Source organism: Aspergillus piperis (genome assembly GCF_003184755.1).
Source record: "Aspergillus piperis CBS 112811 unplaced genomic scaffold BO85scaffold_21, whole genome shotgun sequence".
In the NCBI taxonomy this organism is placed as follows: Eukaryota; Fungi; Ascomycota; class Eurotiomycetes; order Eurotiales; family Aspergillaceae; genus Aspergillus; species Aspergillus piperis.
The window spans coordinates 240,345-257,394 of NW_020291611.1; the positions used below are offsets into that span (position 1 = coordinate 240,345).

Consider the following 17,050-nt stretch of genomic DNA (forward strand, 5'->3'; position numbering starts at 1 on the left):
TTTGTTTCTTATCCTTGTTGGTTGATCATCCAGCCGACAAACGAACTCTGCCCCCCCACCACCTCTTACCAAGTATTATCTAGGTGATTTTGCCTGTCGGCTCATCGGCGTCACTTGCCCATCGGGAATGATGAATGAGCCACCGATGATTTTATGTTAGGTTTATCCAATCCTTTTTTTCCCTTTTCGTTTTATGTTTTTCTCCGTCTGATTTTTAATATTTCATTTTCGTCATTTTTCTCAATATCCAATATTTAATTGTTTATGAATTTTGTTTATTCCCATTTAGGGTTTTTTGCGTATGACTCTGTATACTTTGCCCCTTTCCATCTATTCGGTCCACCTTGACCAGGGAAGGAAAGAGGCGGAAAAGGAAAGAAAACGAAACAAAACAGAATGATAGAATAAACGAAGACGAAAAAAAAAAGAATAAAAAAAAATAGAAATCAAGGAAGAATAAAAGAGGGGAAGTAAGTCCAGAAAGCGAAGATGGAGAATGTATCATCCTGTTGCAGGGGAGGAAAGTGTGTGTGTATGACCATGGATGGTGGAGTGGAAAGGAGGGAGGCATTTCTCTACTCAAGCTTCGCTCTGGTAAAAGTACCTTAGGGAGAGGTGGCTAGTACGAGGAGATACTGGGCCTACTCCATAATAATGACTCTCGTGTTTAGGAAGTCTATAGCGTCCCGGGCAGGATGCGCAGAACAGAGTGGACTAGATAGTGCTAAGGAGGTACTAGGACGGACCGGTTAGTACGGAATACTACACCCCCAAAGGCCCCAACACAGTTAAACCACTGCGAATTTCGGAGACGCCCACTAACGTGCTTTTAGCTCCTACTTTAGCCTTAGAAAACACACCCACACACCATCAGCAGTCTCCACCCTCTCTGGCCCATGTCACTGCAGTGGACTGCACAGTAGCTGCATGGACCGCCGCCAATCCTTTCTCCACCCGCATTATCCTCCATCAGTCCATCTAGATCCAGGGTCTCTGACGCACGAGGCAAAAATACACCTGCATGACACTCAAAATGACAAAGGAACTGGAGCCCACAAGTAACTTATTTATATTTCTCTCTAGGGATTGGCTCAATCCATTGTCTGGATGCCGGACTTGAACATGTGCCTTCCCTGCCATTCCGTGCCATCGACTCCATCTGCAACAAATAAGAATCCCCAATGTTGCATGTTCGCCCATAGGCACTCTCATCTTCTGTGAAGCCAATTGACCTCAGAGCTGGTCTTTCAGTTTCTTAGAACTTCCTGACGAGGTCTTGGGCTATCTTTATACCCAGACATTCGTTCATCCTGTTCTATCTTTTTTTTTCTTCTTCTTTCTTTCTTTCTTTCTTTCCTCTTTCTCTGCCTCTACCTCCGTCCTCCTATCCTGTTCATCCTACTAGGAGACCATATACCCATATTTTCTCCTGTCTCTCCTCAACTTGTCAATTATCAACAACACTTTTATGCTGGCAGAGCGGTGCTCAGCATTTTCGTCATTTTCTTTATCCCCCGATAACGCGCCCCTGTGAGCACAGTGCGCAGTGCCAGTCCCGGTGTCTGTAGCTTGATCCAGCATTGGCGAGAGATTGGGGACGACATTCGGAGTGAAGTCTATAGCGACCGAAGCAATCAATTGGTTTGAGGAGTGTAATCCTAGGCCTGATCATATCGCTTCAATCATGGAGTTTCCGTTCATGCGAGCATTTATTGCCCTCTTGTTAGTATTGACCTGAACTGGCCTGAAGCTTACTTTTGATGTATCACCAGTGGTTGAACATCTGATTGTACCGAATCTCTCCAGCTGACTCTCCTGATATATAGTTTGTATCGCTACTTCCGTCTTGTTGTGAATCTCTTTTCTTTCTGGACGTTCAAACCAATTCCTCCGCCGGAGAATCCGAAGTTAACTGCCCAAGATGTAACGGTTATCTTACCAACGTTAGAGGGATGTGGTGATGAACTCGTGGAAACCATAAGAACGATTCTCGACACCCAGCCCTACGAACTACTTTTGGTCACCATTGAAGCGAATCGACAAAAAGCCGAGAACATGCTGAGCTTGATGCCCGCTTCGAAGTCAAGAATCCGCTTGTTCACCGTTACTCACCCCAACAAGCGCCGACAAATGACTAGAGCGATCCCTGAAGTCAAGACTACTATCACGGTCTTCGCAGATGATGACGTGAGTTGGCCACGCACAGTCCTCCCTTGGATGCTAGCACCTTTCGAAAAGGATGAGCGATTCGGTGGTGTGGTAACTTGTCAACGCCTGAGGCGGGCCGTTTCGCCATCATTCTCTCAACGCATATGGGGATTTCTGGGTGCACTTTACTTGGAACGGAGAAACTTTGATTGTGCGGCAACAACGCATATTGACGGTGGACTTCCCTGCATGTCAGGCCGGACAGTCGCATACAGAACAGATATCCTTCAGAATGAGGGGTTCACGTATGGATTTACCAACGAAGAATGGTGGTTCGGAAAGTACCAATTGAACGCAGACGACGACAATTTCATTACCCGTTGGATGGTGTCGCATGGCTGGGAGACTTACATGCAATATCATCCTGAAGCGGAGGTCTTGACAACTCTGGAAGACAACCCCAAGTTTCTCAAGCAGTGCGCGCGCTGGTCCCGAAGCAACTGGAGGAGCAACCTTACAAGCATGTTCCACGAAAAACACATCTGGTAGTAAGTCTACCCTATCTGACTTGTCTGGTGAGCGTGCGTAATGCACACCGGGATGAGTGTCTATCTCCTGTTATCGAATGGCCTTTCATTCACAAACCCTGCTTGCCTCCCACATCGTTGGTCAACGACGCCGTTGGATGGTATTCCCCTTCATTCCGATTGTCATTTCCCAGATCTTTACAGACATAAGGAACTGGCCGTCGGCCTTGGAAGGCTGGGTCGTTCCTAGTCTTGGTATCCGACTGTGGAAAAAAATTTTTTTTTTCGTCGTTAGGCCGCTTACTGTAAATGTCTGTCTGATCCGCACGCTAACGCTTGGTTTACGGTATTACTAGTCGCCAGCCTTGGAGCGCATACGCTGTTCACTTGACGACGCTTTCGCCGCCAGCTTTCCTCGGCGATTTATTGCTCCTTATACTATGTCACAAGGCTACGGTTTCGTGGGACAATGATACGCACGCGCTAGCTATGCAAGCTCTCGGACTGTGGATGTTTATTAGCAAGTTCATCAAACTTCTCGGACATTACATCCGTTACCCGGTTGATGTTATCCTTTTGCCGGTGTCCATCCTCTTCGGCTATTTCCACGGAGCTATTAAAATATACGCCGTGCTAACTCTGAATGTGGTAAGTTGCAGTACCCCAACACAACATGCGTTCTGGTCCGTTGTTTTGTTTCTACAGAGGGTGCATGCGCAAGTGCAGCCTAGTATCTTTGGGCGACGCTTGTAGCTTGGAAGTGGGCTCTAGCCCTTGGCCTGCTTCCGTGCTCGACACCCAACCCCTCCCATAATGCAATTGCATTGGCCATGGGCCTCACCTCATCCTCGCCCTCCCTGTATCCACCCACGGCCTTCCCCATCTTGGTAACCCGATTTTGCCTTCTGCATCGCTTTGATTTCTACTTCCGATTTCTTTCTGCACTCCGGCCTTCCACTTTTTTCTTAGCTTGCTTGTCGCTTTTGTCGGGTTTCTTTCCTCATTATTGGTCTCATTTCCTCTTATCATCTTTGCTTCGCTGTCCGAGTTTAGTACGGTGGCTATTACTTGTTCCGTCTTATTCTTTTGGCCTTTGATTCTTGCCTTTTCACGCAACATCTGGCCTTGTTGAACGATGACTACTCCTTGCTATTTGACTCAGATTTGCTAACCGAACCATTATTTTTTCAGACCACATGGGGTAGCAGAGACGGTGCCGATGATTATGATGCGGAGCGGATGAAGAAGCGAACGGACACGGACCGTATGAAACGGCCTTATTACCCGAGTTACATAACTCAATGAAGCCCACATGCGCGGTGTGTGGACGTATGTCAAATTACTAAATGCCTTTGCTTTTGCCTTGAGCCAACCTTATCGTGTCCGTGGTTCAGCGACTGCTCGCACCCCGGGCGTGCCTGTCCTGCTGGTTACTGAAGCTCGCCTTTGATATCCCAGCGACCTTCCAGCAATCGCTCTAGAATCTCGGTTGCACGATACACTGTTACGACGAAATGCCTTGATGACGCTAAATTGGGAACAATGAGATTAGGGTTCCCATGGCCTTCAGTTGATGTATAATTTCTCTTTGCACAAATATTTTTATCTTTTCACTTGACCCTTTCCTCGAGATTTAATGGACCGATCCTGTTGCACGCACGGCCCCGTCCAAGAAAAAAACATCCCTCCTACGCTCGAATTGACTCCTCCATCCAAAGTTTCCCCTGTGTCTCCTTTTCTCGCTCCTTGATTGGTGGTTGTTGTTTGGGTCTGCAACACCAGTACCTGACACAACCTTTCCAATCCTGGACACTCTGGTTATTTCAAGCCTTCTGAGTTCTGTAAATTATAAAAGCGTGGGCGGATCTTTTCTTATCCAAATTGGCATGGTTACCTAATGTGCTGTTTCCCTCACTGCCGCCTGTATGTTCAGTTTTCCTTTTTCCATCCTTCTCTGCTTTCCTACCCCTAGACTCTACATGTGGGAAAATTTGCTGGTGTGTTCTCATCTTCATTGTCGATTTGGGTTTAATCTCCTTCGTACACTTTATGCATAATATTTAATGCTCAATATGCAATCAAAATAATCAATTTGAAACGTTCTGTGCTTATAAAATGGGTGCGATGCGATGTATGAGCAGTCTAGGTGTCTCGTTTATAGATAGGCGTCGTCAGGCATCGTCATAAATAATGCAACTGATGCACATTCATTATGTCTCTTTTCACTCGCTCCGTATCACGATTACCTTTTATTCGCGCTTGATGTTGTAATTTATGATTGCTTGTGGCGAGGATGATCGGTATACAACCCTCCAAAGAAGCAGGTAGACCGCAGAACCATCTCTATTCTGTTGTCTTCATCATCTATCATTGCTTCAATGCAGCGACCAGCGAAGATGGTATGTGGCGGAGCTGTGGCGCATGTGGCGTTCCAATCGGAGACTAGTAGTTCTCCGCAATACGGCTTACGAACAAGCTCAAACCTCCGATTTATCAATCGGTCCGCTTCACAGGAGAAAAGACGCAGAAATTTGGTTGAAGGATCTTTAGAACGCCAGGAGGAGCCACGCCAAATATATCCTATCACTGTTCGAACCAACTCCTTTGTATTCGCTCGATCATTTGACTGAGAGGCGATGCCCGCGTTTCATCGGGCCGTTACGGCTATTTCGCGGCAGGCGGTCTTCAGAGGTGCGCAACGTCAATATGTTGTTGCACGTTCTATCAGTGCCTCAGCATTGAAGTCCGCCATTGCTCATCCCATTACTACTCATGGCCCCCCACCTAAGGCCCCTTCACCTACATCTGCCAACCCAGAGCTACTACAGAAAGATGCGGCTTTGCACCAGAAAACCGAGAAAAGTCCGCTACCAGGAAAACCATCTGTGCTCAAGAAGCGATTCTGGAAGAATGTTGATGTCAAGCAGAAGCCAGGTACGCATTTCTTCTCCTGCTCCAGTCTATATGGGACACTTGCGTTGACATGTTTTGTTCTCAGATGGGGACTATCAGGTCCTGCTAGACACACGCCCTATTCGGACACCTTCCAAAGACGTTCTCTCCATACCGTCAACGAAGCCATATCTTGCACATGCGATCGCGCTGGAGTGGGATGTCATGACCACTGCCCAGCAAGCGCTAAAGAACCACCTCATCCCTCTAACTTCTCTGACCGCCCGTGCAGCGGATATTGCCGCAGAAGATGCTCGAGGCGAAACTACCACGAGAGATCAAATATTGAAAACAGCGATGCGGTATTTGGAAACGGACACCCTGTTGTGTTGGGTGCCGGAGCAGAACGCTTACGCTGCTGATGAAGTGGATGCCGATGGCAAGAAACCGGAAAGTCTCCGAGAGGCCCAAATTCGGGTCGCTCAAGATACAATTGCCTTCTTGAGCACCAAAGTATGGCCCGGTGTGGACATCCAGCCTATCCTCGACACCGATAGCATATTACCAGCCTCTCAGCCTCAGGCTACAAAGGACATTATTCTGCAGTGGATTTCTGGGCTGCAGGCCTACGATCTGGCCGGACTGGAGAGAGGAATACTGGCCGCAAAGAGCTTGTTGATTGCAGTCCGTCTGGTCGCTGAATGGAGTGAGACGTTCCGAGAGGTGCAACGACCGGGCCGCGAGAGGTTCGGCATTGAGGAAGCAGCGGAGGCATCCAGCCTAGAAGTTAGGTGGCAGACCGATATGTGGGGAGAGGTTGAGGATACCCATGATGTTGACAAGGAAGATTTGAAGCGCCAGCTCGGCAGCGTCATTGTATTGGTTAGTGGAGAGACGAGGTGACTGTTCTAAGGCATTTCTTGGAACCAAGCCGCGCGAGACCACACCTTCTGTACAATATATGTCCACAGAGATTTCTGTCTCTGTTTTATAAGAGAACAGTGTAACTATAGAGAGAGAGAGAGAGAGCCCCTTTCGCCTGCTGAGACCATCGCGCGTAGTTCTCCGGAGGTAGTGAAACCCATCCGTCTTGGCCAACGCGCGGGAAGAACATCGTCATCACCATCTCCTCCATCATTTCTTGCGACTAGTCACGAAACTTGTACGCCAACCAGTCCAGAAGTCTTCACTTACTTCTATATTGCTTGCCTGGTACCCTGCAGATAATCATCCGGTCTAACTCTGCCAGTTCCGGATTTAGACCAGTGTTGGAGGCCAGCAAGAGATGACGGAAAGGGGCGAAGGGTGAGTAAACTCTCTCTGCCGCTTCGGTTCCCCGGGACCTCGTGGTTGAATCACCGCAAGCCATACCCATCTTTCCTTCAGCTATCTCACTTGTGCGTGGGTCCTGGGATGAACCATAAGCAGTCGCTAGGTTGTTCTTGAATTCAACCACCGACCAGAACACAAGGATCTCTCTTGCCCAACCTGAAACCTGGGGTTGCCCCGCGATTTGGGCGCTTCGCTCGCTAACATAACATACTGTTTCGCAGACACAAACGGTCTCGAAGTTCCCTGGCACTGGCGCTTTTACACCGCGATAGGTCGAAGGATAACCGTGAAGAGCCGGTCGTTCGCGATAGTGGCTCCTCCGAATCCGCCACGTCTTCCCTTGCCAATAGTACTCCATCCATATCTGGAGTTCCAGCTACCCGAAGCTCCAGCCGCCGAAGTACACGCCCTCAAGAGCCAAACCTACGTCCCATGTCTGCTGAACCGCCACAAGAGCCCACGGGCCCGCACAGAAGCGGGGATAACATTGAGAAGCTACCCTCCATATCACATGCCGAGACCAGTAGCATGTCTTTAGATCAGTCAGTCCGGACTTTTCGTCTATTCGAGATCTTACGGAGCGGCGACACGAATGCGATTTCGAAAGCCATCAGAGAGAGTAAGGAGCCGCAGGGAGCAAATGCCCTATCTGGGACAACTATTCTCCACCTTGCTATTCAATGCGCCGAGCCGCAAGTTGTCGAATTCGTGCTGTCCTCTAGCCAGGACCTTGACATAAACGCGCGTGATCGGGAGGGCAATACGCCTCTTCATTTGGCCGCTCAGCTTGGACGAGGTCCAGTGATTCGCGAACTGCTAAACCAACCCTCTATTAACGATTCGATCATAAATTACAACGGCCAAACAGCTCTTGATATTGCGCGCACTCCAGAAATCTTCCAGCAACTTCAGCTGGCTCGCTCACTGTTCATTGACATCAAGACCCAAGAGATCCAAGCGCTCGTCTCTCAAGGAGAATACGAAAAACTGGAGAAGGCGCTCGAAGAGCCCCGTGTAGAGGGCAGCATCGATGTCAACAGTTTAGATTTAGTAACGGATCCTGCCACTGCCCAGTCTGGGGGTACGTTGTTGCATGAGGGGGCAAGGAAAAAGGACACACAACTGATTCAGATCCTATTGATGCATGGGGCGGACCCCTTCCGTCGTGACAAGAAGGGGAAATTGCCTCAGGATGTTACTAAAGATGACAAGACCCGTGCGATCGTCAAGAAATCTCCAGCAGCAGTCATCGCACAACGTGGTATACAGGAAAAAGCGATTCTCGGCACCAGCGCAGCTCAAGGTGTGTCTGGCCGCTCAGGCGGTAGCGAGGCGCCTTTTGCTGGCAAGGAAGCCCGTGAAATGAGGGGTTATCTAAAGAAATGGACAAATTATACAAGTGGCTATAAATTGCGATGGTTCGTTCTAGAAGATGGTGTGCTGAGCTATTATAAACACCAAGGTATGATGCTTGCCGGTCTGTATAGTTGTTTTCTTGGCCATAGCTGACTGGTTCCTTCTTGCAGATGATGCGGGCTCCGCCTGCCGAGGAGCGATCAATATGAAAATTGCTAGGCTCAATATGGATGCGCAGGACAAGACCCGCTTCGAGATCCATGGAAAGTCATCCGTCAAATATCATCTCAAAGCGAATCACGTTGTCGAGGCCAAGCGTTGGTTCTGGACTCTAAACAACGCCATACAATGGGCCAAGGATGAGGCGAAGGAGGAAGAGAAGCGCCAATCGAAACATGCTGAAGTACTTCGCCAGGCCAAGATTGAGCAAGTGGAAGGCCGATTGTCCGAGACCATATCCGACTCTCCAAGTTCAGCTATTCCAAGATCCAACGTGAAGAGCCTTGCACCCCCTTCCATCAATATACCAAGTAGCAGTGGCACACGGCTCAGCACGTACGCGTCCCACACAACCGCAGGGAGCGCGCCCGAAGACGAAGAAAGCTCCTTGTACGGGTCAATGGAGCACGCCGCTGCACCAAATGAAGTCAATCGGGTTCTGAGCCATGTGACCTCGGCGCCAGATATTGACGGTGATGACGAAGAGGAAGGTGACTATGCGTCCAGTCATGATATGCAGCCCACGGACAAAGATGCTTTGAACATCACTGCCCAGTCAACGAAGCTCCAGCTTGACATCCTTGCCAATGTCGCGTCTTCGCTGCAAGCGGAAAAGTCAAAGAATCCTGCCACATCACTCTCCGATCCAGCAGTTGATCAGGCTTTAGTTGCATATGAAGCAGCTGTGAGTAGTTTACAAGGTTTAGTGCAGAGCCTTTTGAAGATATCCCGGGACCGTGATGCGTATTGGCAGTATCGCTTGAATAGGGAGGCATACTTGCGCAAGATGTGGGAGGAAAGCATGGCAAGGATCGCTCAGGAACATGAGGAGCTTCAGTCACGAATGGGCGAGTCCGAGGAAAAACGTAAGCGTACCAAGCGGGCGTTGAAGGAAGCGTTGGAATCAACAGCCACGAGCCGTGCAGTCAGTAAAGCTCCATCGCGCGCACAGGTTGCCAGTGGAGAAGTTGCCGATGTCGAACACGAGACTCAAGAGCCGGAGCCAGCAGAAGTCTCGCCAGAATTCGAGAACCAAGAACCTAGAGGTACTCTTCGTCGTAGGAAGTCGGCTATGTCCAATATCAGCACTCTCTATGACTCGGAGTCTGAGGATGAAGACGAGTTCTTTGATGCCATTGATTCCGGAGAAATTGAGGTGGAGAAACTTGCTGGCTCGGAGGACGGCGAACAGAAGCCTCTGGAGGAGACCAATGAGCTCCGAACCGCGAAGAGATCTGAAATTGTGCCTTCGTTCAAGGGATATGAAGAACCCATCCGGCAGAGACTGAAGATGGATTACGACAATAGACCGAAGATTTCGCTCTGGGTATGTTATCACCCCTCTTGGCCATTGAAATCGTATGTAGCTGCTGACATGTGTTTGCTTCTAGGGGATTTTGAAGTCAATGATTGGGAAGGATATGACGAAGATGACTCTCCCGGTATCCTTCAATGAGCCTACATCCCTGCTTCAACGCGTGGCCGAGGACTTGGAATACGCAGATCTACTTGATATTGCAGCGGACCGACCCGATTCTATGGAGCGTCTGGTGTATGTCGCTGCGTATGCTGCAAGTGAATATGCTTCTACAATTGGCCGTGTTGCTAAACCGTTCAATCCTCTTCTTGGGGAGACATTCGAATATGTCCGGCCGGACAAAGGGTATCGGTTCTTTGTCGAACAAGTCAGCCATCATCCCCCGATTGGTGCTGCTTGGGCCGAGTCGCCAAAGTGGGACTACTATGTGAGTTTTAGATGCGTGCGTCCCTCTGGACATATGATTGACGCTGACATCTTATCTCATAGGGCGAGTCTGCTCTGAAGTCCAAGTTTTACGGAAAGTCGTTCGACATTAACCTTTTAGGGACATGGTTCTTAAAGCTACGGCCAGCATCTGGTGGAGAGGAGCTGTATACTTGGAAGAAGGTCACATCTTCCGTTATTGGCATCATCACCGGTAGCCCCACAGTGGACAACTATGGCTTGATGGAAATCAAGAATTGGACCACAGGCGAAGTTTGCTATTTGGATTTCAAACCAAGGGGCTGGAAGGCTTCATCCGCATATCAGGTGACGGGCAAGGTCGTGGATCGGGATGGGTCGCCCAAGTGGAGTATCGGTGGCCGATGGAACGATAAGATCTACGCGCGCCATACCCCAGGGTTCGAGGCGACAGTTTCCGGCCAGGATCCTGAATCGGCCAAGACATTCCTGGTCTGGCAAAGCCATGATCGGCCGAGCGGGATTCCATTCAACCTCACACCATTCGTCATCACTCTAAACGCTTTGCCTGAAGGGCTCAAGGAGTGTCTCCCACCTACCGACACACGACTTCGACCCGATCAGCGTGCGATGGAGGAGGGTGAGTATGATTTAGCCGCCACGGAGAAACATCGAGTGGAGGAGAAGCAGCGCGCCAAGAGGAGAGAAAGAGAGACGAAGGGCGAGGAGTATAAGCCCAAATGGTTCAGTAGGGCCAAGTGCCCGGTCACCGGTGAAGAGTATTGGGCACACAACGGACAATACTGGACGAGTCGCGAGAGCGGCGACTGGAGCGCCTGCGAGGACATCTTCTAACTTGGTACTGTTTGACTTGGGGGGGGGGGGGGGGTTCGCAAACGGGCTGTCTCTACCTATGTGATTAGAACCCAATGGATCCGTGCCTTTTGCTCTTATTCATCTTTTTAGTTTTACTCCCTCGTAACTAAGGTACTAATTCTGGGGACCGGCCGGGTGCAATCACGTGCACGCGGGCGAAAAGGACCGCCGCCGCGTGGGAGAATCAAGCCACTTTTTACTGCAAGAGTCCTGTTCAAGCGTCGCGTTGCACCCACAATGACCGGCGAATATACTTGTGGACGCTGTCTGCAGGTGCTCCGGCGAAGGGCTGTTGCCCAGAACTCTGTGGCTCGCTGGCATCAAGTCGCCAGTCCAAGGCGAGGGGGATACGGCTTTCCCGCTTCGTGCGTGCGGAGCTTGAGCTCTCGGAGCAGTGCTTCCTTTAAGTCCAGGCCTCTACAAGCCCCAGTCCGACAGAATAGTCTATCGTCCAATTTGTCGGCCTCCTCAATTGTATCGCAAAATGTCAAGTCGATTGTACAGAAGGCCACATCTGCCACATCTGCCGCCTCGCCAGAGGCCCGGGCACTTCTGAAGCCGAACAACCTGTTTCACTCCTTCTCCCAGTCTCCAGCAGCTGCAATCCGACAGCGTGCGGCTTTTATCAAGCAGAACGCCTTCTGCCCCCATCCGAGCCATCAGCAGACTCGTTTGCCCCTGTCCCCCCACGATCCCGAATCGCGCAAGAGCCAGGTGACCTCGGAGAGTCTGCCTCCCGCGCACTCTCATTTCGAATGTCCCGACTGCGGTGTTCCGATTTACTGCTCCGAGGGCCATTGGATGGATGATTTCGAGGCCCATCTGGAGATCTGTGAGACAATTCGACAGATCAATGAAGACGATCATGATCTACACTCCGGACGGTTTTTCCCGGAGTTCTCGTACCCCGGACTGCAGGACGATAACTTCGTCATTAACATGACGAATTGGGACACTTTCCTGTACACACGAGAATTCGAAGCGATCAACGATGATCGAAGCATGCGACAAGTAACGAGAATGCTCACCTACCCTCTCACAATTGGAAGTGTTTTGCATGAGCTGAGTCCTTACAATGTCCGGAAAGATGGCAGGCTTACCGTGGAGGGTCTCAAGAGTGTTAGCGGTAAGTTGCAATCCCCCTCCCCCCCCTCTCTCTAGTCTTGTAGGTTCGTCAACTAACCTATTTGCTTTATTTAGCGCTCCGGTACACCCTTCACCCTCCCAAGACCGGCGAGGGCGTCGACATCCAAGGACTACGACTCAAGGCTCCTCCCGTGCGCATATTCATTTTGGGAGCTCGCGCCGAGTCCTCGTTGCCGCGCGAAGTTTGGCTTCAACTTAGCTACATTTTCCCGCGCTCCCTGATCCATTTGATCTTCATCGGACCGGAGAGTATGGCCAACCGGGATGATGAATTCCCACTACCCGAGCGCACCTCCGAGAATCCCTTCGGTGGTATTGTGGAGGACAGACTTGGAGGACAGTTCAAGATTACCACGTACGTTGATTACTTCCACACAATGTACAAAGCGCAGTACTTCCAGCCCTTCGATCCTTATCTGGACTGCTTCATGCTCTTCCACCCGGGTCTGGGACACCCGGCCAGCTCCCACGAATGGGAGGAAACGCTCCCGCAGCTCCTCGAGACCAAGGTCCCCATCATCAGCACAGGCTACACGCAGTGGGATATGGAACGTGACATCAACTGGGTCAACGAGAAGTGTGCCGGTGAATTCGACATTCTGCTCGAACCCGGTGAGAACGTTTTCCGCAGTTTGCGCTGGGATCTCAACGATCTGGATCCCCATGACGTGTCCTGCGGTAACTGGGGTCTTTGGGCTTTCCGAGGAAAGAGGTACGAGGCGACTTTCAAGGATCAATAGTTTCAAGTCTGGAGGGTATGCCTGTTCCTGATGTAACTCGATATTTTATTACCGTCCCCTCTTTGCCTTCTCTGTCTCTGTCCTCTACCCCGCATCTCCCATATTTTCTCACCTGTATATTATCCCAGCTGCATTTCGTGTCTTGTCTTCGTTCATATGAATCAGATATTGGTCGCAATGATGCGATTGTAACCTGTCAGCCCCACTTCCTCTTTATTCCGCTGTATAATTCCTGGCTATTATGTAAAAGCATGCTGGCCTTGGTCGAGTCAAAGGAAGGGAGGTCTATGACAGTTCCCAGCAGTGTCTTCCTCTTCACGTTTGCTATATGGACGTTTCTGATCCTTCTTCAGACGTGTAACGGAGCAGCAGGGATAGTACCATAAAAGATTTTACAGCGTAAGACAGAGCATAGACGAAGTGCAGGGTGGTGCAGTCTGGGAAGAGATTAGATAAGCCCAGCCTCAAAGATGGATTAAGCAAACATTGCTGGACTGAGGCAAGACTCAACGTTGCCCGCGGACTGTTGAGTTCCTACTTCGCTACGTCATTGCAGATTGAAGCCTCACAGAGAGCTGGAAGAAGCAACATTACCGAGATACTTATGTGCATTCCAGTAAGGGGAAGAAGGAAAAGATAAGAGAGGGGGGGGATAAGTCAATTATAAGCATTTGCATGAATTTGGAAATAAAGAATGTGCAAGGTACTAATGTCACAAATCAGACAGATGAGCAAATGCTGCCGACCCGTTGAATGGACATATGCAAGGCTTGATGGATCAAAAACACGATGAAAAGAGAACACACAAGAGGGAACTACTGTCCGAAAGGAGAGCTCAAAATCATAGTTGTCGATAGTACATATATGGGATGCTTCTTCTCAGCGGGTTGTCGTTAAGAGTTCCTTTCTCATTGCCACATCACCCTCTGCTTCTCGAACTTAGTGCAGACAGCTATCCACACCACCCTGGTATTGCCTGGGAGGCATGACCATAAGATAGCAGTCCACTCAGAGTGTCTTAGAGCATGATAAATCCTGCAGCAGCGAGGACCCCAGCAGCCATACCTCCAGAAAGCTGGACGACCGGAGCGGCGGCGCCCGAGTGAGTAGCAGATGCTGCAGCCGCAGTAGCGGATTCGGAGTCCGAACCAGAGTTTGACTTCGATTTTGAGTCCGCGTCGGTCGATGTCGTGGTGGTCGGGCGAGCTGATGCCTTGGTGATGTATGACCTGGTGAAAGAAGCTGAGGAGCTGGCAATGGCGGAGCTGGAAATGGCGGAGCTAGAGACACGACGGCTAGAACTTGCCATATGGCTTGGCGAAGCAGAAGAGCTGGGATGAAATCTGGCGCTACTACTGCTGCTGCTGATGACAATACTGCTGCTGGCTGTATGAAGGGGGCTGGACGAGATGGAGGTCGGAGTTGGTGCCAGCGGCGTGGATGCGACCTGCGTGCTTGAGACGGGCACAGGTGTTTCTGTAGGTACAGCCTGCACCGCAGCAGAGGCGAACGGGGCGAAGGCCGCACCGGTAAAGAGAAGAACCTTGGAGAGATACATCTTATTGGCTGCGTATGTATATGGTTTGCGAATCAGAACGCCGACTGGGATCGATATGCCACGCGGACGTGTAGTATGCACTTGGAACCAGGCTGAAGTATTGATGTTGATGTTTATATAGCGTTGGAAAGCACAGGCGCTCTATGGAACCTTGGTAGAGACGACAAATAGTGATTGATGCTTTTGAGAAAGTCTAAAGAGCGAATGGAGCTGGAAAGAGTGGCAGCTCTGGTGATTTGCGTATGTATGAAGGAGGAGCGACAGCGCAGCTGGTGAACTCCAGTTAGAAATGCTTAAGAAGAAGGTGCGAAGAAGAAGAATAGGGGGAAAGAGACAAGACAGACGGGTTGAATTGAGAGACAATGGAGCTGCCAAGGGGAAGAAAGGAGGAGTCAGATCTGACAGATGTCTGATGGGGCAGCCTGCCGTGCCCACTTTTGCTACGTACTTTGGAGGGAGGGTCATCGCCAGTGGATCCGGTCAGCAGGGAGACACGTCCAGATCATTGGGTGGCGGATGAAACCCGAATGAGGCGTGAAAAGATTGCATATCTGGGCCTTGAAGACGAGCTTCTAGACCCTTGTTGCGGGAGGCCCTTGAAACGTGGCCAGCTCAATCAGGATGGCGATGTATATGCATGGCTGAGATGACGATCCCGGTGGAGAGGCTGTAACGGTTCTGCGTAATTAACCTTTAAACTCATCCCTTGACCCGTGGGAAAGGCAAGATCATCAGGTGCTTTCGTGGCAAAAGATCGAAACTGACGTGGATGAAAGCTATGATTGGGGATGATGAGTGCAGGATCGAGGGTGGGGGTTCAAGGGAAACACAATTTAATTAATCTGTTGCAAGTGGAGTCCGACCTGGGCTCTGCAAAGCCACCAAGAACATCAAAATGGAATGGAATGGAATGAGACAAAATGATGTTAATAGCCGTTCTTCTAACTTCACAACGCCAAGCACGTGGGTATCTTCTGCTGTCGGATCGTCTAAAAACTATTATAGTGATGAATAGAGCGCAGTCCAATGAAGGAATGACATAATAAAGGTTTAAAAATGACGTGGTCGGTTGGGGGCATCTTACTCGTCTCTAGTAAGTGCAGGACAAACTACGTCCATACAATGCCCACCACCACGGCCACCATCATCCAATATCCAGATCCATGAACACCAAAGTGAGTTGCAGCCGAATCGGCGGCAGTCGTCCCGTTGGCCAGGGTGCCGTTGATATAGATTGATTCCGTGCCGTTCACATCAACCACCTTGGCCACGCTCGTATTCCTAGGTTGAGTTCCATTGAATAAGGATTCATAGTAAGTGCTGTTACTATTTTCATCGCATCCACATTCCAAGTACTGTTGGCAAATGCAGTTCACGGGTAATGTCTCGTTTTTGTGCGAGGTATTGTTCATATAGTGGTAGTGATAGCTGTAAGGGTAGACGTATGCCCCATATAACCAAAGGCCCGGGAAGTAGAGAGGGACAATGGCCGCTGGCAAGAGAAAAGGCGACACCCCCAAACGTGATCGTGCCCCTGCTGTATAAGGGGCAGTGGCACCGCCTGCGTAGTAGTAGCCACCTCCATACGCCGGACGGGTTCCAGAACCACTGCGAGATGTGCCCCCGACATTGCTTGAAGAGCTGGCGGAGCTTGTTAGCCTCAATGTCTTCTCTTTCCAATCAACTGACGTTTACTCACCTGGTTCTTGAGCTACTTCCACTACTTCCGCTGTTCTCTGTGCGTCCACTGCTGCTGCTGCTGCTACTACTACTGCTGCTGCTCCCTCCACTACCACTTCGACCACCACTTCCTCCTCCACTGCGCCCTCCCCCGCCACCGCCACCACGCCGCTTAACTAGATCCAACAATGATGAAGAATCTGCGGAGAGAGTAGCATCTCGGGCTGCAGGCGGAATGCTGAGTGCGGTGACAAGGGTGATGAGAAAGAGGGCCAGCGCAGTGGCAACTGATATTATCTTCATAACAGATGAGATTGGATAGTGCGGGGGTAAGTGAAGTAAAAAGAATCTTTGTTGCACGCCAACACAACCATGCAAGGTGTGCTCGTCAAAGTAACACAAGCTGCAAGTCGGTACACTGCAGAAGATCGATAACCGAGGTCCAGTGACTATCGTAACGTCTGTCTGTTTGGTGCTGCAGAAGGTGAATAAATAATCCAGGCGTCAGACCAGAACAAGGAGGACAAGAGAGGATTAATATATGATAAAAGAAATTCTTTCGGAGTAAGAGTTTGAGAAGGATAAAGGCGCAATAGCATTGAGACTGGGAGTTTTTTGCTGATGAAAGGAGACTTGCCGAGCACCAACTCCCCACCACAGATTAAGCTTCCGCTATGCATGCAGCCCCGTTGGTTTGATCTCCACACATACAAGGGTGGGAGTTCGGAATTCTGCTGTATTGAGAATAGAGGGATGGCATCAAATGGACCCTGCATATCTTCAGATGCCTGGTAACATGTGGCTGAGTGGAAGGTAATACAAAGTAAGATCCCTGGGTCCACTATCTCTGCGC

At 50.1% G+C, this 17,050-nt stretch overlaps 5 protein-coding genes across 5 annotated transcripts; 3 read left to right on the forward strand and 2 right to left on the reverse strand.

The window, feature by feature from the left end:
* The first annotated feature begins 1,448 nt into the window (after positions 1-1,448).
* BO85DRAFT_145688 (glycosyltransferase family 2 protein) lies at positions 1,449-4,239 on the forward strand. The gene is made up of 4 exons (XM_025654102.1): positions 1,449-1,722; positions 1,827-2,696; positions 3,032-3,323; positions 3,867-4,239. Exons 1-4 carry the CDS (start codon positions 1,685-1,687, stop codon positions 3,978-3,980), a joined length of 1,314 nt encoding a protein of 437 aa, XP_025511808.1. The 5' UTR covers positions 1,449-1,684; the 3' UTR covers positions 3,981-4,239.
* Positions 4,240-5,311: 1,072 nt separating this feature from the next.
* BO85DRAFT_380225 (ATP synthase complex assembly protein ATP12) lies at positions 5,312-6,470 on the forward strand (the record flags this gene model as incomplete). The annotated part of the gene is made up of 2 exons (XM_025656371.1): positions 5,312-5,609; positions 5,674-6,470. 2 exons carry the CDS (start codon positions 5,312-5,314, stop codon positions 6,468-6,470), a joined length of 1,095 nt encoding a protein of 364 aa, XP_025511809.1.
* Positions 6,471-11,310: 4,840 nt separating this feature from the next.
* On the forward strand, positions 11,311-12,959 carry BO85DRAFT_380366 (putative mRNA processing protein (Mss51); the record flags this gene model as incomplete). Its single annotated transcript, XM_025656378.1, has 2 exons — positions 11,311-12,199; positions 12,274-12,959. The coding sequence occupies 2 exons, from the start codon at positions 11,311-11,313 to the stop codon at positions 12,957-12,959; spliced, it is 1,575 nt and encodes a 524-aa protein (XP_025511810.1).
* A 524-nt stretch (positions 12,960-13,483) lies between these two features.
* BO85DRAFT_145824 (putative extracellular serine-rich protein) lies at positions 13,484-14,935 on the reverse strand. The gene is made up of 2 exons (XM_025654103.1): positions 14,921-14,935; positions 13,484-14,786 (listed from the first exon to the last, which is right to left on the reverse strand). Exon 2 carries the CDS (start codon positions 14,515-14,517, stop codon positions 13,978-13,980), a length of 540 nt encoding a protein of 179 aa, XP_025511811.1. The 5' UTR covers positions 14,518-14,786; positions 14,921-14,935; the 3' UTR covers positions 13,484-13,977.
* Positions 14,936-15,626: 691 nt separating this feature from the next.
* BO85DRAFT_491618 (uncharacterized protein) lies at positions 15,627-16,500 on the reverse strand (the record flags this gene model as incomplete). The annotated part of the gene is made up of 2 exons (XM_025663726.1): positions 15,627-16,158; positions 16,217-16,500. The coding sequence occupies 2 exons, from the start codon at positions 16,498-16,500 to the stop codon at positions 15,627-15,629; spliced, it is 816 nt and encodes a 271-aa protein (XP_025511812.1).
* Between the last annotated feature and the right edge of the window lie 550 nt (positions 16,501-17,050).